The sequence below is a fragment of the Pituophis catenifer genome, unplaced genomic scaffold (genome assembly GCF_029215685.1).
Source record: "Pituophis catenifer annectens isolate HBS135680 unplaced genomic scaffold, rPitCat1.0.hap2 SCAF_7, whole genome shotgun sequence".
Lineage (NCBI taxonomy): Eukaryota > Metazoa > Chordata > Lepidosauria > Squamata > Colubridae > Pituophis > Pituophis catenifer.
In genome coordinates this window covers 12,844,552-12,871,771 of record NW_027256887.1, presented here as the reverse complement: position 1 = coordinate 12,871,771, position 27,220 = coordinate 12,844,552, and the positions used below count along the sequence as shown (strand labels likewise).

The 27,220-nt window shown below is 42.3% G+C and overlaps 1 protein-coding gene across 1 annotated transcript in view; it reads left to right on the top strand.

The window, feature by feature from the left end:
• Positions 1-14,505, top strand: part of MPPED1 (metallophosphoesterase domain containing 1) — a 71,911-nt gene extending 57,406 nt beyond the window's left edge. The window contains exons 4-6 of the mRNA XM_070947493.1: positions 4,727-4,842; positions 10,163-10,276; positions 14,387-14,505. Coding sequence (XP_070803594.1) covers positions 4,727-4,842; positions 10,163-10,276; positions 14,387-14,505 — 349 coding nt within the window. The remainder of the gene's footprint in view (positions 1-4,726; positions 4,843-10,162; positions 10,277-14,386) is intronic.
• The last annotated feature ends 12,715 nt before the right edge of the window (positions 14,506-27,220 follow it).

Below are 27,220 nucleotides of genomic sequence, written 5' to 3'. Positions count from 1 at the left end.
GGTCTCAAGGTTAGGAAGGAGAGACATGCATATTATGTTCTCCCTTCCCCTAAAACTGTTTAGTAACAGAAGAGCAAGATATTATTTTCTTCTACTGCTAAATTAACTGTATTAATTGCACCAGTACTAACTGCCTGGGTAGAAATGCCCACTGATTTTCTGTCCACAGTAAAAAAAAAAAGTGATTTAATTGGTCCTTTCCTATTAGATTAGAATTAGAAGCATGTACATCTGATCTCCATAAGCATCTCATTCTGATACTCGGATGAGGAAAACGTGGACGTGGTAGGGAGAACAACTACAGGGAAATAAATAAATCAAAGGGAAGGAGAGAAGATGCTTGAAAGAGTATCTTTTTAAAAAATAGGAAAGGACCATTTTTAAAGATTTCTACAGCCTACTGTCCCAGTAAATTCTTTTGCTAGATGACACTGACTCTCTCTGAAAAAATAGTTTGTATTCAGAATAGCTCTTGGTGTGCATATTTTTACATATATTTAAGTTTGTGTGTAATCTTGATAGAATTTCAAACGTACACATTTAAAAATCAGGAAAAGGGCAGACAACATAATTTTCTGAAATGCTATTAATGCATCAGTACTATGGAAACCGTCATTACAGCTTTGAGGGCAATTTCTTTGGATTTTGTCAAGCAATGTACAAGGAATAGTTCAGAAGACTTTCAAAGAATTATCTTTTTTTTTTAAATGCAGAAAAGGAGGTGGCTTCATGTTACTCCAAAAAGGCATCTCTGAAGAACGAGTAGCTGATATTGAATAGTCTTCAAGCTGCACTTATTATAAAGCTTATAAAATCATACCAGCCTTTCATTCTTTCCTTATGGGACAGAGCAAAAGCAGCAGTCAGTTAACTAGATATGACAACCAACACATTCAATTTTTGATACAGTTTTTATTATTAACATCCCGGCCTTTGATGTAAGGAACACTACATCAAAATAGCAACTGCAGAACAAAAAGTTTGAATGTGAAAAATGAGAGTAATAGATCTCATAGAGGGAGAATGTGGCACATATGTAACTTTTCCAAAACTACTCATCGTACATTTCAAATTTTGTAATCTACGGGTTAAAAAGGATCAGCCCAACAGTTTTCCTGGATCTGATATGATCCAACAACTTGAACTGGAAGTGATATATCCAGTGGTGGGATCCTGCTGGTTTAACAACCGGTTCAGTGATCATGTGTTGCATGCATGTGCTTCACATGTACACAGTTTTGACAAAACTAAACTTCCGCGTTACTTCTGGGGACTAACACAGCTGAGGCGCAGCAGTCCGTTCTGCCACGCGAATCAGCTAAGAGGATTAAGGTAAGTAAAGCGCGCAGGGGCGGGCGGGTGGGTGAGCCCACCTGATCGTCAGAGCGAACCGGTTCACTCCCTGCTTATCATCAGAGTATGCCTGAACCGGTGCGAACCGGCTGAATCCCACCCCTGGATATATCTCAGCCAGGTTAGGAATATGCCCCTTCCTTCCCAGCCTGCAACTGGATATATATTTAAACAGCACTATCTTACTTAGCAATGCATTTCACACCTGGATTAGGGGGACTGACATGAAAGGTCTACCTGCCCCCCAGCTCTGCTCCACACCCCCTTTGCCCAGGCAGAGCAGGTGGCCTCTTTTTTTGTGAGAGGGTCTTCTACAGATCTTAATTGCAAATGTAGTCAGAAGGTCTGGCCTGACATGATTTCCCTTATTAAAGTTCAGTGGAACAGGCTGTTTGCCAGGGAACCTGTGCAGTTCATTAAACATCATATGAATGAAAGTATCTACTTCTACTAAGGAATACCAGAACAACTGATTAATTGAGAATAAACGTCTAAAGGGTGGATACCTTTGTATATACCGTGTCTCCCCGAAAATAAGACCCTGTCTCATATTTTTTTGAACCCCGAAATAAGCGCTTGGCCTTATTTTCGGGGAGGTCTTATTATTTTGGGGCGCATGGAGCAAGATGGGGCTCCTCTTGCCGTCTTACCTGATTTCCAGCTCTGTGTTTAAATATTTTCAGGGAGGGCTTATTTTCGGGGGGAGGCTTTTTTTAGCACATGCACTCAAAAGCCCGATTGGGCTTATTATCAGGGGATGTCTTATTTTCAGGAAAACAGAGTAATTTATTGCATATTTTTGCTTCTAATATTTATTTCTGAAAAGCAGAGATAAGTATGGGATTCTTTTATATTGTTAGTACTTGTTTTGTTTCTTTTTAGGAGAGTTGCTGCTAAATAATCACGACATAATAGAACAAGTCATCGCAATTAAAAGACTGATAAAATACGTGTCAATTTAAGGCATCTTGCATTTTATCTTTTAGGAGTGTAAACATATTTTGAGTCTTGCTTACTTTAGTTGCTGCTGCTGTTTCTTCTTCCATGTCTCAATCAAGAATGAAGCCACCTTCTTGGCTTTGTCATTGGTCAAAATTTAAGTCAGTATCGATATCCCTAGTACAGGTCTCCTGCGTGAGCAGGGGGTTGGACTAGATGACCTCCCAGGTCCCTTCCAACTCTGTTACTGTTATCTGACATGTTTTTGGTAGTAGTCAACATACCAGCAGATGGGCCGGGCTCTGTATCTCTCCACATTCACTCTCTACAGTTTATAGTGTGCTGTTTTCATATTAAATGAGTCACAGAGCCGCAAATTCTATGCTAATCTTCTTCTTCTAATACAGTATGATAGGTGGCTAGTATGAGGCCATTACGTATGGTAGGTTTGCATTAATAGAAGAGTCACATTCGGAAAGGAAATGTGAATGCCACATTATGAAAAGAAAGCAAAATTGTATCTGTTGAAATAGCTCTGTAAATGAGCAAGATATAATTCATTCAGGTAAAGCACACCTAGCAGTCTTTGGGGCAGGGCAGAGGTGGTATTCAGCCAGTTTGAGCCGGTTCAGACCGGTTCGCCCAAACCGGTAGTGGAAATTGCCCCGGCTTTATGCCATCCTATTTAGGCACGTTTTTAAGGCCGGGTGCATGCGCGGAAGGTGCGCTCGCCAGCAAAGCACATGCACGGAAGGCCGGGTGCATGCATGGACAGGGCGCGTGCACGCGTGCACATTTGCAAACCAGTAGGGAAAGTAAGTGAATACCACCCCTGGGCCAGGGGTTCAAAACATGCCATTGAACATGCCTTTTTATATGTGTCAACGCTAAAAGGAGCTTTGGGTCCTTGGGATTTTGATGAATTGAATGGTAATTATTATGCAATTGATATAGTCCGTTACTAGATGAATCCATTCCAAACTTAACGCCATGGTACTACAACTTTCTTTTGGTGTTTTCCAAATAATTTTACCCTGTGAAAAACATAATATTTTCCTAGTTTGTTAAAAAAAAAAAAGGAAAAAAGGAAAAAAAACCTAAAAAAACAAAACTGGTGGCCATGTAAACAGCTCTACAAAGATCAAAAGAAAAAAAGTTAATACAGATAGTCCTCAGCTTACAACAGGTCATTTAGTGACCGTTCAACGACACTGAAAATGATGACTTACGACAGTTTTTCATAGTCACGACCTTTACTGCATCCCCAGGATCATGTGATTAAAATTCAGATGCTTGGAAACTGGTTCATAAGTCAATAGGGAAGCTGGATTCACTTAACAACCTGGTTACTAACTTATCAACTGCAGTGATTCACCGGAACTGTGGTAAGAAAAGTCATAAAATGGGTCAAAACTCACTTAACAAATGTCTCACGGAACAACAGAAATGTTGGGCTCAATTGTGGTCATAAGCTGGGGACTGCCTGTATCTCTTGTATTAAGTGTGTGCACTGATTCTCCTATGTTTCAGGTTAGTCCCTTATCATGCACAAATGCTTCCGTCAAGGAGACAAAAATACTTTTCACAGGTATTTTGCATGCAGGAACTCACTTTAATAAAGAGATTATCCAAACACAGCAGGGGTGAAATGCTCCCGGTTCGGACCGGATCACCCGATCCGGTAGCGATGGCGACGGGTGGTTCGGAGAACCGGTAGCAAAAATCCCTGCCCCCCCCCTCCATGCCCAGCTGAGCCACGCGATCATCAGAGGCTTTTTTAAATTTTTTTTTTACTTTTAAAAGCATTTTTTCTTTGGCCGAGGTTCTATTCAAGAGGTTGTAAAAAAAATGCTTTTAAAAGGCTCTGATGATCCCAGCTGAGTTGCCTGATCGTCAGAGCCTTTTAAAAGCATATTTTTACAACCTCTTCCGCCGAAGAGATTGTAGAAAAAAATCTTTTAAAAGTGTGAAAAAAAAAAGTTGGCCACACCTACCCAGTCACATTACACCTCCCCACAAGCCACACCCATAGCAAAATTTGTAGTAACAAATTTTACATTTCACCACTGGAACACAGTTAGGAGAATCAATGCAGACATCCCAAACTAGGCATTTTACTTTACTTTAGAGGTCATCTACACTGGCTCAAATGTGCTAAAATTAGTAAAAGCGTAATATTCATCGATTATTAATGAATATTCTTTGAAAGTAGGTATGGTAATGCTTTTTTTTTTCAGATTACATGGGCGTTCATGCATTATAAATAAACTCAGAATTGCAGTGGCACAACGCATGCTTCTGTAACATTTTGAGTTGAGCTATTAGACACATCACCTGAGTGGATTCAGAGGCCTTCCCCTCTTGAACTGGGGCTCAGCTGGCTAACCACAGCATGTGTGAAGCATTGAAGACTATCTTCCCCTTTCTTTGGCAGGCAACCTTGGTTTTATGGCTGGGGCTTTAATCTTCCACGAGGCCAAGCGCTCTTAGAGAAATGGAACCTAATTCCAGATGGGATAGACATTCTTATTACACACGGACCGCCTCTTGGTAAGAAAACGCTGAAAAAACGCTTATCTGGTTCAGTTCAATTTATATGTCTCTGCTGTGTCTTTGGGGACAGATGACAATTTTGAGTCTTTGCCTTTTCCATGAAGCTCTTCAGATGTAAATTGGTGTGTTTCTGGGGTGCTTTTCGCTGAAATACACTAGTAGCCAGGGGTGGGCTTCAAAAATTTTAGCAAGGGGTTCTCTGGCTGGTTGCTGGATGGGCGTGGCCATGGTGGGTGTGGCCTAGCTGGCCTCCTGCATCATGGCAGGGGGCGGCGTTTTTGCCGTCCCCAGGCTCAGAGGCTTTCCTCGAGCCTCCGGGACGGTGAAAACAGCCTCCCCAGGCTCTGGAGGCCCTCTGGAGGCCAGAAATATTTCAGGCCTTCCCGAACTTCCGGTAGGCCCATTATTTGCCCTCCCCGAGCCTCTGTGCACACCCTGCACTTATCTGCATCCAAAACGGGCCGCCTGGGGTCTCCTGGGAGGGGCAGGGTGGAGTGGGCGCAGTGGTAGGATTCAAATAATTTAACAACCGGTTCTCTGCCCTTAGGATTTCTTCCAACAACCAGTTCACCAAACTGCTCAGAAAGTTAACAACCGGTTCTCCCGAAGTGGTGCGAACTGGCTGAATCCCACCACTGGGTGGGCGGGACCAGCCAGGAGTGGGATTTGGGGGTTCTCTTAACTGCACAGAATCTTAGCTAGAGGTTCTCCCGAACCCCTGCGAACCTCCAGCAGCCCACCCCTGCTAGTAGTCCATGTCTGCTTATTGCCCTAACATTAGTAAAGTCTCTTGATAGAATTGGCCTTCGCTAATCACTGAGAATAAAATAATTCAAAGTTAATGCTAAGTTAAATTCTCATTGCAAACATTTAAAATGCATCTCGCTGCAAGCGAACACCGTATCTCCCAACTCAAAGTTTCTACAAGTTAATAATCATACCGGTATTTCTCAAGTGATCGGGGCACCATTAGATACTATCGAGGGCATTCACACAGCCAGTGGTAAAACAAACTCAAGATGGCAGCCACAATTTGTATTTAAAGCTTTGACCCTTTTACGTGCAACATGGATGGGGCTTCAGACCAGCTACCATCTTGACTTTTTTTACACTCCCCACTGTAGATGCCCCTAGATCCTTTGCCTCATACCCAACTCTCACTTCCTCCTTTTCTGTAGTCCTTCTATCCAGGACATAGCATATAAGCGATGCTTGAGCAAGCTCTGCAGGATTGTTTGGGACACTACACATCCTTTTCACAACCTGTTTTCCTTGTTACCTTCTGGGAGTTGTTCTGACCTAGCCTTCCCCAGCAGCACGAAGCAAAGTCTTTCCTCTCCCACAGTCTTTCAAGTTAGTTCACAATTACCGACCTTTATCAGGCTTGGAGAGTGGCCAGGCCGATATCTTTCAGACTCCATACTGTAACTGACAATACTTGGCAAGAATGCAGGAACAGATCTTCACCCAACTGAACTAATTGTCTCTTACAAACTCCCCTCCCCTTCACTCCTCTTTATTCCCTATGGGAGGGGCCATTCACCGTCCACCTATGGCTTTACTCCTGAGTCGACCCTTGTTCCTTAGCTGTTCCCTTCGTCTGGCAGCTCTGCGCATGCGCACACTGGGAACAGGATCCAGCTGTTCTTCTGCCTCACTGATGTCTGACTCTGAAGGCAGCTGACAACTGTCAGACGGCCCTGGCCCCATCTCTGCCTCCAACGCAGAGCACTCATTAGAGCCTTCCCCAGATTCCAGGACTGGCCCATGTTCCTTCCCAACTTCCTCTCTGTCCGAATCTGCTGCCAGATCTGCTGGCCGCTGGCGGGCCACAACAGGAGTATCAACCTGGTGTCTTACTTTCCATCTCTAATCTGCTCCTGTTTTGTGTACAAAAAAGTTAAAAATTGGAGGTGTCCATGTTCATTGTCCACAAGGTTGTTTCCAGTGGCCATTGGAAATTCTGCACCTTTGGATAGATACAGGAATTATGCATATTGTTGCCTGTTGCTAATGTTCTTTTTACCTTGGTTTTGTCCTATTTTGCCAGTTATTTGCTTTGGATATTTAGTAAATAAATATTGAGCTATACGTTGCTATTTAGTCCATATGTGGGGTGTGCCCATATCTGATCTGGATGCAGTATTTGAATGGGTGTGTGCCAGCTACAAACTAAAGTGGAAATTAGCCACTATAATTTTCTAACTTGGAACCTGCCTAGTTGATTGTTGGCAACAATGATTTATATTTTCCTGTTAGTTGCCGATTACTGTTTAACCCAAATGTTAAAAGAAGGGAAAGAAAGGAATATTTAAGGCAGTCTCCTTAGCGTTCGCTAGGTGTAATAAATTATTCTTAGTTTGTGTAGTCAGGTGTACATAATAAGCTGCAAACATATGGGAAAGCTTCAGAAGGTTGACATTGCATGCAGACAAAAACATGTTCAACATAAATAACGCTTAATTTAATGAAGGAGTTAATTTCATGGATTTTAGTTTGCAAAATTTTTGAAGTGGAAATACTTCGTGCCTTTATACACCACCTCATTTACAATTAATTATTTCCAGTCATGTGACAACAACTTGAATTTCTTTGCTCGAGCAAAGTTTTGCAAAAGCCAGAAGTTGACCAATTGCTGTACAATGCGACGTCCATGAGAATCTTGCGCAAGCGCACCATATGCAGTCTCTAAGGATCACTGGTTAACCGTGGTGCAAGAACATAAAACAACGAGAAGAGAAAGACCCAGCATACGGTGCAATCAGATGGTTGCTAGAGGAATGAAATATGAACATAAAGGCAAATCAGAAAGGTGATTTGGAAAAGAAGGTAGAGGAATTTTTTAAAAATGGAAGAGGAATGAAGGAGACAATTCATGCGCGTACTGGCTGAGGAATTCTTGGAGTTGAAGTTCACAAGTTGTAAACTTGTCAAGGCTGGAGACCCCTGCTCTAGATGGTCTTTCTTCAAGTAATTCCCTGAACCACTGGGGCGAAGAGAGATCTCAGAACTTCATAGTTTTGGCATGATGATCATGGGCTAACGTAATACTTAACAGGCTAGTGAATCAGTTATCACCTGATTGGGTTCAGTCTTCTAATGAGTGAATTTGGGAACTTGTAGATAAAGCAGAAGTAGATCAGTGGTGGGTTTCAAATTTTTTTACTACCGGTTTTGTGGGTGTGGCTTGGTGGGCGTGGTGTGGCTTGGTGGGTGTGACAGGGGAAGGATACTGCAAAATCCCCATTCCCTCCCCACTCCAGGGAAGGTTACTTCAAAATCGCCATTCCCTCCCCACCCCACTAACCTGCTCTGGGAAGGAATCAAACTCTCTCCTCTTCATTTCCCCAAATAAAATATTACTCATAAGAAAAGGCTCCCAGAAAAGCAAGGAAAAATCAAGCTGCTAACAAGGAACCTGCCTGATACTCATTCCACGTTCCTGCCAGCTGCATAAAGGAAACTTTGTAAGAAGGAAACAGCTACCGGTGCTTAGAGATAATAGAAGGTGGAAGGCGGAAGTTCGGCTCCATTTACAAGCAGGCTGAAAACTCATTCAAGATAGGATATTTCACAATGGAAATCGCCCAAACCTTTTTAGAAACACAAAGCCCATGTTGCACAAACCCCAAAACTTCAAAAACATAGAACCATATAAGAATCCGTCCTCTTATCCAGTTTGTTGTTCAGCTGACCCAGAAACGAACTGCTGAATGTCACTTCACTTCTGCAAATAAAAACCTCCTTCCACCAGCTGCTTCTTGGCTTGTCAATTTAAAGTGACGGCATCTTTTTTTCCCCCTTCTTCTTCTTTGCCAAGTGATCTCCTGGCTGAAAAGAGAGCCCTGGTTTTTTCCTTCTAGCTGATCAGTTGGGAGGCTTCATGGCTTCTCAATTTAAAGCAATGGTGTCTTGTTTTCCCCCCCTCTTCTTTGTCAAGTGAGCCCTGATTTTTTCCTTCTAGCCGATCAGCTGGGAGACTGGGAGGCAGTGAATAGATTGGGGGCCATGCAGAGGTGGTATTTTTTTTTTTTTAATTTGATTTATATGCCGCCCTTCTCCGGAGACTCAGGGCGGCTTACAATGCGTTAAGCAATATTTACCGGATCTCCGAACTACTCAAAATTTCCATTACTGGTTCACGAGAACCAGTAGCAACCCACCACTGAAGTAGACCTATCTGTTGTGGGAATCACATAATTGAGGTCCCAAAGGTGCTTTTTCAAGAGGCAACTGGACTTTCTGGTTTTTTTCTTTGAAGACATTTTGCTTCTCATCCAAGAAGCTTCTTCAGCTCTGACTGGATGGTGGGAAGGATTTATACTCCTTGCAGACAGCTGGTCATTTGCATTCTTTTGGTGAGTTGCTAAGGCCACCTGAAGGTTTATCTATGTCCTCAGGGTCATCTGAGTGGTGCAAATGGGTGTGGAGCCTCCTTGGAACTGCTGAAAGGACTGTGTTGTAGACTGGAGATAGATGATGTCATGTTCCTTTGCCTCTTTTGAGGAAAGGCTGTTCAATTTTGACATAGATGACCTCTTCGACCCCTCTTTCAAACCAGTGGTCCTCTCTGTCCAAAATGTGGATTTTGCTGTCTTCAAAAGAGTGGCCTTTGTCTTTTAAATGCAGATGGACTGCTAAATCGAGTCCTGATGGGTTTGATGCAGTGGTGAAATTCTGCCGGTTCTGTCTGGCTTGCGCGAGCTGGTAGTGTCAGCGGCATGTGGTTCGGCGAACTGGTAGTGGCGGCAGTGCGAGTCCCTTTTGTTTTAATTGTTTGGGCCTTCTGGCAGCTCTGCGCGTGCATGCACTAGAAACAGGCTCCTCCTGTTCCTCTGCCTCTCTGCTGTCCGACTCTGGAGGCTCCAGAGTCCACGCATCACTCCCAGATGGCCTTGGCCCCATCTCTGCCTCCGATGCAGAGCCCTCGTCCGGGCCTTCCCCAGACTCCAGGACTGGCCCATGTTCCTCCCCAACCTCTTCACTGTCCGACTCTGCTGCCAGCTCCACAGGTCCCTGGCGGATCACAACATGATTAATTGCACTTCAGTCACCTCTGAACCATCTCTATCTTACACACACACGAACGCAGCTTTTAGTGGGTAGATTGACTATAACACCTCCTGCTTGTATACATCATCATTCAATTTTTATTCAATTTTATTATGGTTATTCGATTTTATTTCTGTACATGAACAAAAATAAGTTTCCGGACATTCACTTAAAGCTAGAAGAGCTAGCTATAGAAGGAAGTAGAGTCTTGAATTTGAGATGTAAAGTTTTTCATCGTTTTATAAATTGTATTCTTATTTTGAAGGTTTTCTCGATTGGGTTCCTAAGAAAATGCAAAGAGTGGGCTGTGTTGAGCTGCTGAATACAATCCAGAGACGAATACAACCACGACTTCATGTTTTTGGACACATTCACGAAGGTCAGGAATTGTATGTGTGTGTATTATTTTCATGCGTAAAAATGAAAATGAATAATAGAAAGTTGTTGAGATATTAACTATAGTAGGTTAGAGATATATTGATTTGTTCTGACCTAGGGTTCCTGAGTCAGTAAAACACACGAGTTGTCCCAAAAACCTCTTTTATTGCAACAGCTATGAATTCTGTTCGTTCACAGATGAGTCCCAAATAATTGTAAAGAGTCCTTCGGGATAAGGCTGATAATCACCCACCTTTATCTCCCTTGACACGCTGCCAAAGATTTAATTGGCAAAGCCACACAGAGTCCAGAATCAAACAGAGCTTCAGACTTTAAACTGAACAGAATTAACAATGTTGCTTCCTGCAAAGGCCCACATGCCTTTGCTCCTCTTTTAAGTCTTATGGGAGGGGCCAATCATCTCCAAGCCCTACTCCTGAGTCATCCCTTTTGTTTTAACTATTCTTGTCTTCTGGCAGCTCTGTGCATGCGCGCACTGGGAACAGGCAGGCTTCCCTTGTTTCTCTGCCTCGCTGAGGTCCAACTCTGGAGGCTCCGGAGGCAGCACGTACCTCCCAGATGGCCCTTTCTTTGCCTCCGATACAGAGCCCTTGTCCAGGCCTTCCCCAGACTCCAGGACTGGTCCATGTTCCTCCCCAACCTCCTCACTGTCCAACTCTGCTGCCAGCTCCACACGCCCCTGGCAGACCACAACATGATTAATTGCACTTCAGTCACCTCTGCTTTGGGCTATAAAAACTTCGGTCACATTGAATAAGCTTCAGAATCAGTCTTTGCACAGCAAGGAGCAAGAGTGAGTAATTGTGTCCATAGAGGAGGACAAAAAAAAAAGTCTATAAGGCAACCATATAATCATGGTCACTATGTTGACCTCCACACACATATAGTTCATCCTACAGATGCCCTTGAAGGACCTACTTTTTACCAACTAGTATTGCAAACTCTAGAGGAACGCGGTGGCTCAGTGGCTAAGACACTGAACTTGTCGATCGAAAGGTCGGCAGTTCAGAGGTTCGAATCCCTAGTGCCGCGTAACGGGGTGAGCTCCCATTACTTGTCCCAGCTTCTGCCAACCTAGCAGTTCGAAAGCACGTAAAAAATGCAAGTAGAAAAATAGGAACCACCTTTGGTGGGAAGGTAACAGCGTTCCGTGCGCCTTTAGCGTTTAGTCATGCCAACCACATGACCACGGAGACGTTTTCAGACAGCACTGGCTCTTCGGCTTTGAAACAGAGATGAGCACTGCCCCCTAGAGTCAGAAGGACCTACTTTTTACCAACTAGTAATGCAAACTCTAGCCAGATCTAGACTGATAAATATACAGGTAGTCCTTACCTTACAACAGTTTAGTGACCGTTCAAAGTTATAGCAGCACTGAAAAAAAGCACTGAAATGATAGTTTTTCAAGTTACGACCTTTCCAGCATCCAACGATCATGTGATCAAAATCCAGATGCTTGGCAACGGGTTCATATTTATGACTGTTGCTATGTCCCAAGATCATGTGATCCCCTTTTGCAATCTTCTGACAAGCAAAGTCAATAGGGAAGCCAGATTATTCTCTTAACAACTGGGTTACTAACTTATCAACTGCAGGGCTCAATTGTGGTCATAAATTGAGGTTTACCTGAATAGTATTTGCTCAGGCACTATGTGGAGCTCATTCCACTAAATTGGAATGCTGTTTCATACCAGCATCTTTTAAGCAATAAACACAGTAAAGGGAACATGAATATATTTCCAGCAGATGATAGTAATTTACATAAAATAACAAAGTAGTTTTTTACCTTGGGTTTCTCAAGTTTTTCAGAATGGTGATGTAAAAAAAAAATCTAAGTACTAGAATGTTCTATTATGACATGGCTGCTGCTGATATCTGTTACTAACTAAAGAGACAAATGCAAGTGTTCATTTCCTGAATTTCTGGGAGAAATAATTACTGAACCACCACTCTATTTTCATGAAAACCTTATTGTTTGTGAAAACACCCTGCTTTAAAATTCTTCCTAATGTGACAGAATTCTATTACTTTCAGTAAAAAGTAATAGTAAAAAAGTTAAAAAAAAAATTCAGTTGTTCCTCATTATCTTCTCTACGCCCTGCTTTATTTTTCGACACACATTTATTACATCTACATTATTATCTCTGTATCTCAGGATTTTTCTTACAAGAATGAAAAAAGTGCTAGAAAGATTTTCTACAACAAATTTTTGCTAGAATCTGATAAAAGATAATTGGGGAATAATAATTTTGTGAAACTTTGGATCTTCCAGAACCATGATTAACCTCAACTGTCTTATGCCACATATTTTTGCTTTCTGTATTTTGCTTTCTGTAAAATAGATTTCCTTCAGCCTTTACGTATGATTTGCTCCATGGAAATGTCTCCATAATTTAGCTGAACTGCACTCTGTCAAATTCCGTAGCATATGGAACCGGCTGCAATTAATAGGTTGTTCCCAAACATCCGTGTATGAAGAGTAGCAACAAAGCCAACTTATGAAGGAGATATGGGTCATTGTGACATTCAGTTATATAGAAGTAACAGATGTTCAACCTCTGAATACTATTTAAAAGCTCTTAATGTCGAAAATATCTTTATAGGGGTAAAGGGCAAGAAACAGGAGCATGAAAATTATAATGCCTTGATGGTTGGCATGCTTTTTTCCTTTCTTCTTCTTAACTCACTCTGGATGTACATTCAATTTGACTTCAGAACATCTCAAAGGAATCTGAATTCTATGGAGACTTCCAGATCCAACATGCAAAGACCCTTCCATGAACAGAGACTTAATATCCATTCATTTAGAATAGAATAACAGAGTTGGAAGGGACCTTGGAGGTCTTCTAGTCCAACCCCCCGCTTAGGCAGGAAACCCTACACCACTTCAGACAAATGGTTATCCAACATCTTCTTAAAAACTTCCAGTGTTGGAGCATTCCCAACTTCTGATGGCAAGTTGTTCCACTGATTAATTGTTCTAGTTGTCAGGAAATTTCTCCTTAGTTCTAAGTTGCTTCTCTCCTTGATTAATTTCCACCCATTGCTTCTTGTCCTGCCCTCAGGTGCTTTGGAGAATAGCTTGACTCCCTCTTCTTTGTGGCAGCCCCTGAGATATTGGAAGACTGCTATCATGTCTCTCCTAGTCCTTCTTTTCATTAAACTAGACATGAATGATTTGAACGATGACTTCATAAGAAGAGTCCCATTTTCTTCCTGAAGAACCAAGTAGAATCCTGCATTCAGTTGGAAGGGACCTAATCTAAATTCAGGTTTAATGTTAAAGTTTTAGAGAGAGGGAATTCATTGCAAACGGGCCCTAAATTTTACAGGGAATTATTTAAATTGTAGGGATTGGAACTATTCTTCACAAAGTGGGGACATTAGAGTGTTGTTTGCTTGGATTCAGAAAGGCATTTATTTATTTATTATTTATTGGTTCGATTTATATGCCGCCCTTCTCCGGAGATTCAGGGCGGCTTACAATGCGTTAAGCAATAGCCTTCATACTTTTGTATATACCTGCTTAGTAGGGCTTTCGACTCCCCCAAGCGGTGTTCTTTTTTATACAAAGTCAGCTTATTGCCCCCACAATCCGGGTCCTCATTTTACCTACCTCGGAAAGATGGAAGGCTGAGTCAACCTTGAGCCTGGTGAGATTTGAACTTGCAGTAATTGCAGGCAGCTGGCAGCTAAGTGCTACTTAACAGCACTTTAGTCCGCTGCACCACCAAGGCTCCTAATGCACCAAGGCATTCAAATTTAGTGCTGTGATTTATTGACGTTCAATGGGATGAATAAGAATTTCTATATGGCCAAACTTTGGTGTATGACAGTAGTGGGATTCTAATCCCGTTGCTACTGGTTTGGTCATGGGTGCGCGCTTGCACGCGCGATGCTTCTGCCCATGTGCATAAGGTTCTGCGCATGCACAGAGACGTCTGGGTGGGTGGGCGGAGCCTCCCGCCACTGCCACTGCTTCCGGTTCGCCAAATCCGGGGTGAACCAGTAGCAATCCACCACTGGTGTATGATAACAGATAGAGTACTGGAGAAAAGCTTATTTATAACAATGTTTTTAATTTTTTTAGGTTACGGTGTTATGGCTGATGGAACAACTACCTATGTGAATGCTTCTGTGTGTACCATGAATTACCAGCCATTGAATCCACCTATAGTAATTGATTTACCTACTCCAAGAAACACATAATTGTGCCAGAATGGAATATGTCATTTATGCCAACGTAAGAGCCAAACAACCATGAAATTGTGGCATTATTTTTATTGTTCTCTATAGACAACGCGGAAAGATAGAAATGGACAAGTAAAAAAGGCATTTGGCATCACAACCTTCTGAAAATGTATTCCTGGATCTAGCATTTCATTGTTTTAAAAAAATGGTTAATATGTGAAAAAGGAAACAACTTCTGCGTTATAGACATTGGTGCATTTTGTATATTACATATGCTGTATTGAATTTATGAAAGGACACATCTCTTCAGCAACATGATTTGTTATGAATGCTTGCAGTTTTATATGTGTGTTCAGTAACAGCCTTCTTCATTTATATCTGTACAGAGGAATAATCATATTGAGAGTCAAAATTTGTAATTGTGTGAAATACACTTTCTTTAAACAGTATCTCCATGTAATCACCAAAAGAATAATAATCTTATTCTGCATTATTTTGAAATCTACCCTGTTTCCCCGAAAATAAGACATCCCCTCATAATAAGCCCAATTGGACTTCTGAGCGCATGCGCTAAAATAAGCCCCCCCGAAAATAAGCCCTCACCCAAAATATTTAAAACGCATTCATAGCTGGTCCCCACCATTTCCTCCACGCACCCCAAAATAATAAGACCTCCCCCAAAATAAGGCCAAGTGCTTATTTCGGGGTTTGAAAAAATATAAGACAAGGTCTTATTTTTGGGGAAACACGGTATACACATTCTTTCAGTTTAACAGTGTAGAGAAACAACAACTCTTGTTTGCAACAGGGAACAAACGTTGAAAAAGAAAAATGTTATAATATGAATTACTGAATTGCTGTGCACAACAGGAACATTTTAAAAAGGAAGTGGTTTAAAATCAGATGAAAACTCAGGAATTAGTTTTTCCTCCCGATAAGTAAGATAGTCTGCTACTTTTAAATCTTACCTACTAACTTTTAGGTTGTGTAGTCTTAGGGCTGATAGCAGTGGCCTCAGTTGGATTTTTCTTGAGCAATGATGTGGAAGCATCAGGTAGAACCCACAGTTGCCGAAAGCAAATTAAACAGATTGTTCAGGTTCTGTTGTTGCTTTTTGCTGTTATTTTTAAATATAATATGGTCATAGCAGTGATCCTGGATAAGACCTATCTGTATGATCTTTAAGACTGAAAGCCAGTTTGGTCTAGTGGTTAAGGTACCAGGCTAGAAATTAGGAGACTGTGGGTTTTAGTCCCATCTTAGCAATGGTGGGATTCAGCCAGTTCGCACCACTTCGGGAGAACTGGTTGTTAACTTTCTGAGTAGTTTGGCAAACTGATTGTTGGAAGAAATCATTAGGGCAGAGAACCGGTTGTTAAATTACTTGAATCCCACCATTACATCTTAGACACGTAAACTGGATGAATGACTCTGAGCCAATCATTCTCTCTCAGTCCAATAACCAACAACAAGGTTGTTATTGTGGGGAAAATAGGAGGAGGAGGAAGGAGTAATAAATATGTTCACTGTCTTGAGTTATTTATAACAAAAATAATGGCAAGAGTAAAAAAAAAAAAAAAGATCCGCACTGAATAGATAGCACATAATTGATAAATCAGCCATAGCAATACTGACGTCAAGCACTAAGAATCACTTCAACGTGATCACTAGCGTAAAAGAAATTCAATGCAGTTGCTAGTTCTGTAATATAAGAAGGCACAGAGGTTTCCAGATATGGAAAGAAGCATTTTCACATTGAAGAGGGATTGATTGATTCATAGGCCAAGAGCAGGAAAAGTGATAAATGCTATATATGTATCTGTTTCTCACTATGTCAACAATTGAACATGAAAGAGGTTATTTTGGTATTGTCGTGCCCAGGAGCTTCCCTAGCTTCATCCAGGGGTGGGCTTCAAAAATTTTAGCAAAGGGTTCTCTGCCTGGTTGCTGGGTGGGCGTGGCCTAGTCAGCCTCCTATACCCTGGCTGGGGGGGGGAGCTTTTTGCCCTCCCCAGGCTCCAGAGGCTTTCCTTGAGCCTCTGGGAGGGTGAAAACGGCCTCCCCAGGCTCTGGAGGCCAGAAACAGGCCCGTTTATGGCCTTCCCGAACTTCCGGTAGGCCCGTTTTTCACCCTCACCTCACCTCCGCATGCACTCTGCACTTACCTGCATCCAAAACAGGCTGCGTGGGGACTCCTGGAAGGGGTGGGCGGGGCCAGCCAGAAGTGGGATTTGGGGGTTCTGCGAACTGCACAGAATCTTAGCTAGAGGTTCTCCCGAACCCCTGTGAACCCCCAGCAGCCCACCCCCGGCTTCATCATTCACCGCTTCAGCTTAACTGGATCTGTGATATAATTCAAAAACTGACCAACATTTTCAGCCACAGAGAAGATTTCTCACTGTTGGGTAACCCTCTATTTTGTAAACAATTTGTTTTTGTGGATTAGCTTCCCTCACTCCTAATTTAGGTATGCGGGTATGTGAGATGAGCAAACAATTAAATGCAAATGAAACGTTGCATGCCAGCAAATGACTGGTCAAGGTAGCAAAAAAGACAAATTTCTTATAGAGTCCCCAAGCACAGAATGTTTCCACATGTTGCCACATATTATTGTACACAATCAGGTAGAGGAATTTTATACTATGAATCCATGTGGCTTTTTAAAACATAGATTTTATAATGAAAATCATGATTTTATAGTGAAAAATCATGAGAAAAAAAAAAGAACTCCATTTCTCAAACTAAGGCTTACATGCACATTGCAAACACTTCAAAATGTAGTGAACATTTTGAAAAAAAGCAGCTCCCCTTGTCCCTTTTTTTCATTGTATGTCAATCAGGAGATATTCTCTGAATATTTCCCCCGTGAGATTATACTTCTTTCAAAATGCTATGTATTTTTTATGTGAGAATGTTACAGAAGGAGTTATAATCTTTAAAAGGAAATACTGTATTAAGATGCTTTGGCGGTTCCACAGTTTTTAGGATAACTGGATTGTTGTTCCAAAGTTGGGTGATATTTTAAGATGGACCAAAAAGTAGCCCAAAGTGCAAACCTTCATTCTCTTAAATCAGGGGTCAGCAACCTGCGGCTCTGGAGCCGCATGTAGCTCTTTCATCCCTCTGCTGCGGCTCCCTGTCACTCAAAATATGCATCACAACCGCCAATGTGCGACACCTGCTGGCACGCAATTTATTGAGCTTTTCAAGCTCCGGTAGGCCAACCATGGATAAATCCAAGAAAAGCAAAGTTTCAGAAGAAAACAGAACATTTAATTCAACTACATATGCTAGTTTTGTGGCCACTCAAGAAATAGTTAGGCGCGGGAAGGGTTTTGTGGCTCCCGGTGTTTTCTTTTCTATGGGAAACGAGTCCAAATGGCTCTTTGAGTGTTTAAGGTTGCAGACCCCTGTCTTAAACTCTCTCTCTCTCATCCAGGCAGAATACAGAATAATAGAGTTGGAAGGGACCTTGGAGGTCTTCTAGTCCAACCCGTACTCAAGCAGCAGACCCTGTTCCATTTCTGACAAATGGCTGTCCAGTCTTTTCTTAAAAACCTCCAGTGATGAAGCACCCACAACTTCTGAAGGAAAGCCATTTTATTGTTCTCACTGTCTGGAAGTTTCAGTGGGAGGTTGCTTTTCTCCTTGGTTGGTTTCCATCCATTGTTTCTTGTCTTGCCTTCTGGTGCTTCGGAAAATAGGTTGAGTCCCTTTTCTTTGTGGCAGCCTCTCAAATATTGGAACACTGTTATCATGTCACCCCTAGTTGTTTTTTTCTCTAAACTAGCTATACTAGCCTTTTAAGACAGAACCTTGGGGTACCCCACTGCTTAATTCTCTCCATGTAGATGTAGTACCATTAAGGACTACTCGTTGAATGCAATTTTTCAGCAAGTTACAAATTCATCTAGTGATGATGCTGTCTATCTCACATTTTTCTAGCTTATCAAGAAGTAGGTTGTGGTCTACTTTGTCAAATGCCTTACTGAAATCCAAGTATACTACATCCACAGCATTTTGCTAATTTAGTCACTTTGTCAAAGAATGAAATAGATTGGTCTGGCATCATCTCTTTTTGACAAACTCATGTTGGCTTCTGGTTATAAATTTACTTGCTTCTAGGTGTTTGCAGATCTATTTTTTTATTATCTTTTTGCAGGATTTTCCCAGGTATTTATTTCAGGCTGATCGGTCTATAGTTTCCTGGATCTATTTTTCCCCTTTTTTGAAGATGGGAACCACATCAGCTCTTTTCCAGCCCTCAGGTAGTTCCCCAGTGCTCCAGGATCTTTGAAAGATATGATTTAATGGTTCTGAGATCACATCTGCCTGCTCCTTAAGATCTCTGGAATGTAATCCATCAAGTCCTGGTGATTTGAACTCATCTAGATCAGAAAGGCGATCTCTTACCATTTTCTTGTTTATTTTAATTATTTTTTAATTTTTATTTCTAGTCTGACTGTTATGGTTATGTTTTTGGTAGGCTGGGCTGTACTTTCTTCTTACGTGAAGACTGGTGCAAGGAGTGAGTTAAGCAGCTCTACTTTCTCTCTACTGCCCGTTACTTCCTTGCCATCTTCTCCTTTTAGTGGATCGATTGTTTCCTTGACTTCTTTCTTCTTCTTTTATGTATTCAAGTCCTTAATTTGTCTTAATTATTTTACCTTAATATAATTTAAAGTCCTTCCTTTACTATTCTTGAGCTGGAGGAAAATTGGGTTATTTTAAAAAGAGCTGCTGTCTTAACCTTCATTTTCACTATACCTTAGAAAGTTGGCGTTGGTGTCTTCACAGAAAGGCCCTGGTCATTAGCAGTGGGAGAGAGAGGCATTGAAACATTTGCTGGATGTGGTTATACTTCCAGATTTCCATGGGGAATGTAAACCTCATGGAAGTTATGGAATATTGGGTGGCTGGATGAGGTGCTGTTCTCCTCAGCAGCTGAACCTTGAATAACCATGGAGAAACAACGGTTGCAAGCTTCTGATCACTAAAGAGGATTCCTACAATGCTTGTATGGAAGGCCTTCTGCTTGTCTATGGATAACATGACTTCCTTGCCTCACCAATTTGATCTAGCTTTACTGTGCCTCAGTAGGGCCTAGCTGTGAGATGCTGCAAGAAAAAAGTCTTCAATGAATGTGAATTTTCCAGCTGAGGAAAGGATGCTATGTGGATGAGCCCTAAACCCTAAACATGCCAGAAACTGAAGAAAAATTTTGGAGAACACATGATGTTTTAGTTTTCGCCAATATATTTCCCAACTATGGATTTTGAATTCCCCCCCCCCTCATAAACCAGTGGAGCCAGCTTGGTCTTATATATGCTTTGGAACGTTGTTGTAATTTTCTCTCAAGCATGTTAGAACAATAAACAAATCTTTTAAAGCTAGCAATTATGTGCTGTATACTTGGGGCATTCAGAATTAGTGGGTTTGACTTTATTTGCTATATCATGGCAGTGAATTACAGAAAGAACAGTGGGTGTTCCAGGGATAAGCAGTTGAAGTTATCCATCTTACATGAGTACTGTGCAGTGGTGGGTTTCAAAATATTTTACTACTGGTTCTGTGGGTATGGCATGGTGGGTGTGGCAGGGGAAGGATACTGTAAAATCTCCATTCCCACCCCACTCCAGGGGAAGGATACTGTAACATCTCCATTCCCTCCCCACTCCAGGGGAAGGTTACTGCAAAATCCCCATTTCCTCCTGATCAGCTGGGACTCGGGAGGCAGAGAAGAAGATGGGGGTGGGGCCAATCAGATGTGGTATTTACCGGTTCTCTGAACTACTCAAAATTTCCACTACCGGTTCTCCAGAATTGGTCAGAACCTGCTGAAACGCACCTCTGGAACTGTGCCAGATTGTGCCAAAATCAACCAGAACTGGCTTGGCTACCGGCTTGGCCGAACCGGACCAAACCGGGAGGAACCCACCACTGCCAGAGGCCCTCTGGAGGCCTTCCCGAACTTCCGGTAGGCCCGTTTTTCGCCCTCCCCGAGCCTCTGCGTGTGCCCTGCACTTACCTGCATCCAAAATGGGCCGCCTGGGGACTCCTGGGAGGGGAGGGGTTGGGTGGGCAGAGCCAGCCAGGAGTGGGATTGGGGGTTCTCCAAACTGGACAGAATCTTAGCTAGAGGTTCTCCCGAACCCTGCTGAACCCCCGAGCAGCCCACCCCTCCCTGCCTCCCTCCCTTCCTCCCTCCCTTTCTCTGACTTTAAAAATGGGCTGAAAGATACAGTCATGGATATGGCAATTTAGCAATCCTGTTATATGGTGGAATTAAACTGCAGTTAACGAACTCAACAGAATTTATGGCTTTGCTTTTGACTGAGAAGAAGCCGTTTTTATATCGGAGTATCTGGTTTGCTTTTCCTGCAGGATGTTGTACTTTTTATAATGATATACTGCAATATATAATTTATGGACCTCATGCAGAAATGTGTTTCTGTAAACAGTAAAATATAAAACCCGCTCAAAGGATTTTAAAGGGTATAGTGAAATTGTTAAATTCTGGTTTTTCAGTGTATGTGCAAATGGACTTCTAGAGCTTACCTTCCCTTAAAAAACTTAACTGCACACAACAGCTCTTGTGAATTTAATACAAAATGTAAAAACTTTAATGCTTGTCTATCTCTAATTATAGGAAACTATGCTTTATTCAAATAATTGCCTTTAAAATGGCCATCTATAAATGATTAGGAAATTTAAAAGATATTATTTTGGACAAGATTGTTCTCCAAGCAGCACTTACGTCTAGAAGAAATATTTCCATTTAATTTCAAGTATGTAGTTTAGGTCACCATTGCAACTGAATTAAAAAAAAAAAAATCAGTCCAATAGTTCATACTTCCAAAGAAATGAATTATAACTCCATTTCTTCTCATTAAAGATGCATGGCACATTTTCTCATGCTCTGGATAAATAATAAATACACAATTTTAATACTCTTCGTTGCTTCTCTCTTTTGATATATAAAAGTGCTTTTGCATATCACCAGGGTGTATGAAGATATATGAGGCAAAAGCGTTCCAATCTTAAAACATACCACATCTGATTTTCAGTAAGACCCTAGTGTTTGCAAGAATGGGCTTTAGGTTTTACAAATGCTGTAAATTAAAAACAGAGATGCCATTTGCAGAACTGAAATCATGAATGCGGATGAAACTAATCGCAGGCAATGAATGTCTGGAAGATCCTGAGCTCCTCGGAACCACGTTCTCCCTTCTCCTGTGCAGCCATCTTTTTCCTGAGGTGCCGATTCTTTTCAGGATGACAACTGTGGAAGAATATAAGCATTGTATCCTCTTTCTGAATAGTCTGGCTTTCCCCATCTATTAGGACTACAAAAATTATTTCGACAAGTGCTCTGGACACCCCCGTCTGTTTATTAAGTGTCCTCATCTTTTTTTTTTTCAGCCTCCCATGCAGGCATGAAGCTAAGAAGCCATCTCCGTGTTATTGAAGATCATGTACCACTTAAAGCTGTGGCACCTTTTTTCCAGCACTGGATGGAAGTCGGAGAAAAGAGGGGTTATTTCAGTGAATAGCAGAGTGTGCTATGATCACAAAGAGTTTGAAGCTTTTCTTCCAAATCAGTTTCGAAGTATCTATAGTTTTACCATGTGTATTTTTCAAACAAACTTTCAGGTGCGAGTTATGGATCTCAGCAGTGGTGGAATTCAAATTTTTTTACTACAGTTCTGTGGCCGTGGCTTGGTGGGTGTGGTGTGGCTAGATGGGCGTAGCTTGGTGGGCATGGCAGGGGAAGGATACTGCAAAATCTCCATTCTCACCCCACTCCTGGGGGAAGAATATTGCAAATTCTCCACTCTGGGGCCAGCCAGAGGTGGTATTTGCCGGTTCTCCGAACTACTCAAAATTTCCACTACTGGTTCTCCAGAACCTGCTGGATTTCACCCTTGGATTTCAGGCATTCAGAAGCTATGTTTCATGACTTCTTTTAACATGTTGATTAAGGCCAGCCCAACCGTTCACCATGAAAGTGCCGCCACTACCAGCTTATTATTCCATTTTCCATAAAACTATGAAAGAAAATGTATTTTCATTCTAGGGCATTATTTCTACCCATGTAGAAATCATTGCTTTGATTCCCTGAACATTTCAAAACAGACAAATGCACACTCCCCTTGTTAAAACTTCTGCTTCCTACTCTAGTTCAATTGCAGTCACATCAAAATGAACTGCCCCCAGAAATTCGTAAAATCTCTGATCTCCGTGTATTTCGCTGTGCCCTCAAAACCATGTTGTTCCGCCAGGCTGGGCTATCAATGTAAAGATTTCAATTGGTTTTAAATGGGATTTTAAATTTGGGGTTTTATAAATTGGGCCTATTATTTAATAATTTTAATTATTTTTAAATTTTGTCTGTCTTTGTGTTTTTAATTAGGCTGTACACCGCCCTGAGTCCTTCGGGAGAAGGGCGGTATAGAAATAAAATAAATAAATAAATAAATCCACATATCTGTGACAACGCTCATTGCAAAGGATTGGAATTGCCAATTTTCCCATTGTACTGATGTCAAAGCCAGGGACTGGGGCAAGAAATGCTTTGGTTTTTCATAAAGGCACATTCAGTTGGCATGGGGACAAAAACACAAAATCCACAATCTTCCATCATTCATAATTCAGCACCACACTTTGTTATAACTACAGAAGAACTGGTCAGACCTGGGGTGTCAAACTCGATTTCATTGGGGGCTGCATCAGGGTTGTGTTTGACCTTGGGGAGGTGGGGAGGGTGTGTGTCCAGGGTGGGCATGGCCAGCTCAACGTCACTTGTGTCAGGGGCCTGTGGTAGCCCGAGCACTGCCAGCGAAAACGGGCCCCCGAGCTCCGTTTTCGCCTGCAACAGCCTCCTGCAACCCTCTGCCAGCGAAAACAGAGCTCGAGAGCGCCGCTCGTGGCCCTCCCAAGATCCATTTTTGCTGGCAGAGGCACTGCAGGCCAGTCCTTCAATGTTTTCAGGGTGGCCCCACGGGCCAGATTTAAGCACCCTGCAGGCTGGATCGGGCCCCAGGGCCTTGAGTTTGACACCTTTGGGTCAGACTAAGTGTCAAGTTTCGTGGTCGTCTCGAATAAAATGCATTTCAAACCAAATCTTTGAAGAAAAAACTCCTTTTTATTGAGCACGACATCCTAAACTGACTCCAAACGAAGCCAGCACTGACTTCCAGCCCCAAAACCCTCCTTTTCCGTTACCCACTGCTCTGAACTCATTGGCCATCTTCCAAGTCATTCTACCCCTAATCTACTCCAACTCAAAGGAATTCCCTCCTCCCATCTCATCTCCTCGGAAACATTATCTCCAGGGAAAATAAGTAGGTGAAAAGTCAGCCGTCCCTTTCCAGACGCCTTCACTTCTCCTTCTTATGTCAGCACTAGAGAAAATGCAGATTGAAGTGCTGACACTAAGGTGGTCAATGCCCAAAAAGCATTTTTGAGAGGGAGGGCAAAACAAGGAAGGCACCACCTTGTCCTAGCTTTCTGGGTTTTATTTCCATAAGGAAGAGATGAACTACAAACAGATTGTGCCTAATATGACCACTGACATGGCCATCTCCAACACATAAGTATATCATAACATATAGCTATATACTGCAGTGGTCCCCACTACTGGACCATGACCTGTTCAGAATTGGACCATCCAAAGTCGTGGCCGAGCACGCATGCCTCCCCACTTACACGAGCAGTGGGTGAGCTCGTGCACACATGTTCCATTTGCATCAGTGCTGGGTGCACGTGGCTGCTGCTTGTGCAAATGGAATTGTGCGCGCACTTGCCCACTGCTCAAGTGAAACTATCCCCTCCCCCCTTGCCAGTCCACAAAGCCAGAAAAGTTGAGGAACTCTGATATCCTGTATGTTATTATGTAAGGGATGTGGTGACTCAGTGGCTAAGACGCTGAGCTTGTTGATCGAAAGGTCGGCAGTTCAGCGGTTCGAATCCCTAGTGCCGCGTAATGGGATGAGCTCCCGTTACTTGTCCAAGCTTCTCCTGCCAACGTAGCAGTTCGAAAGCACGTAAAAAATGCAAGTAGAAAAATAGGGACCACCTTTGGTGGGAAGGTAACAGTGTTCCGTGCCCCTTTGGGATTTAGTCATGCCGGCCACATGACCATGGAGACGTCTTCGGACAGCGCTGACTCTTCGGCTTTGAAACGGAGATGAGCACCACCTCTTAGATTTGGGAACGACTAGCACACATGTGCGAGGAGAACCTTTACCTTTTACCTTATGTTATTATATACTATATACTGTAACTATAAAACACATAAGTACATCTGTGTCATGCAATAAAAATATTATATTTGGGTTCAGTAGAGTTTAAGCAGAACTCTATTTTGGAGGTCTTAAAATCCATGTGAAGCCAGCCCATGAATCTGTACGGCTTTTTGTACAGAATATGAAGAGTATCTCTCCCCTCCCCTCCCTTTCTTTTCTTTTCTTTTCTTTTCTTACCTATGCCTTGGAAAGCTGTTTCACACTTTACATAAGGAGAACAAGGAGACTGGCAGCCATTCAAGGCAATTCGTTATATAATTCACCATGTACTGAGACAAAGCTTATTCACAGATAAATCTTTTCCTAATCAGAAATACAATACAGCTTTGAAAATGGATATTGGTATAAAACGGTTCTAGTGCAGGATTGGAAATTACTGCATGCAATTGGGTGGCTATCTAATAGCTAAAGAAATTAATAAATAAATAACATAGAGCTGCAGATGTAGCTGGAACCTCAAATCTTGCCAAAATATATGTTCTTTGTCTCTTAGGGCACATATTTAATCCACCATAAAGAAGCTCACAGAAGCTAATCAGGGTTATAGAACTGGTTATTCTCATCCAGGGGTCTGCAACCTTAAACACTCAAAGAGCCCTTTGGACCCATTTCCCACAGAAAAGAAAACACCGGGAGCCACAAAACCCTCCCAATGCCTGACTATTTCTTGAGCAGCCACAAAACTAGCATATGTAGTTGAATTAAACAGTCTGTTTTCTTCTGAAACTTTTATTTTCTTGGATTTATCCACGGTTGGCCTACCGGGGGTTGAAAAGCTTAATAAATCGCGTGCCAGAGAGTGTCACACATTGGCGGTTGTGATGCATATTTTGAGTGACAGGGAGCCACAGCAGTGGGGTGAAAGAGCCACATGCGGCTCCAGAGCCTCAGGTTGCTGACTTCTGTTCTCATCCAACCTTTCTTTCAGTTATCAGTTTTCAGGATGCTAATTAAAAATTTGAATGACCGAACTTAACAGGGGGAGCCAAAGAGCAAGATGGTTGCGACCTGCTAATCGAAGCTTCACCTATAAATGAGGCTTCACAGGTAGTGACTACCACCTGACTCTTGGATGTTGTCCTGCAGACCAATCAAATATGGAGGTAGGGAGTAAAGAGAAAGAAGAAACTCCAGATGTAAAGTAGGATATGTAGGAAGCATACCCGGGGTGAGCCACAAAGAACTTAAATACCTATACACTAATGCTCAAAGCTTAGGGAACAAAGGGTGAACTTGAAATACTAGCACAAGAGGGCAAGTTTGATAGAGTTGCCATTACATAATCTTGGTGGATGAAATTCATGACTGGAATGTACTGTTATAAAGGTAAAGGTAAAGGTTCCCCTCATACATATGTGCTAGTCGTTCCTGACTCTAGGGGGTGGTGCTCATCTCCATTTCAAAGCCGAAGAGCCAGCGCTGTCTGAAGACATCTCCGTGATCATGTGACCGGCATGACCACCACGGAACACTGTTACCTTCCCACTAAAGATGGTCCCTATTTTTCTACTTGCATTTTTTACGTGCTTTCGAACTGCTAGGTTGTCAGAAGCTGGGACAAGTAACGGGAGCTCACCCCATTATGCGGCACTAGGGATTCGAACCGCTGAACTGCCGACTTTTCGATTGACAAACTCAGCGTCATAGCCAGTGAGCCACCGCATCCCTGTTATTACATCGCGTACAGTTATAGAAGGATGCAAACTATTCAAAAGAAGCCTACCTAACAAAAGAGGAGGTGGAGTTGTTAAGAGTTCACTTCCTCTCTACAAAGATGCACACCACAAAGGATAAAAGCCTTCTAGAATGCATATGATCAACATAAAAGGAAAAAAGAAGGACATTACTAGAGCCCACCCACCCAAGCAGAAGAAATAGATGAACTTTTTGCTAATCAGTTAACCAATCCATGTAGGATACACACCCCAGTAGTAATGAGGGACTTTAACTACCCTGACACCAACTGGGAGATAAATTCTGCAACAAATGGGAGATCGGACAGATTCCTGACTCACCTAGCTGACAACTCATCACTCAAAAAGTAGAGGAGGGAATTAGAGAGTCAGCTATACTGGATGTTATTCTTACCAACAGAGAAGAAGTAATAGAGGGGATTGAAACTGCAGGAACTTTAGGGGAGAGAGACCACGTCATGTCAGAATTCAATATGGAGGAGCCTGGTGGTGCAGTGGACTAAACTACTGTTAAAGTAGCACTTAGCTGCCAGCTGCCTGCAATTACTGCGAGTTCAATTCTCACCAGACTCAAGGTTGACTCAGCCTTCCATCCTTCCGAGGTAGGTAAAATGAGGACCCGGTTTGTGGGGGCAATAAGATGACTTTGTATAAAATAGAACACCGCTTGGGGGGGCCAAAAGCCCTACTAAGCAGGTATAGACAAAAGTATGAAGGCTATTGCTTAAAAGC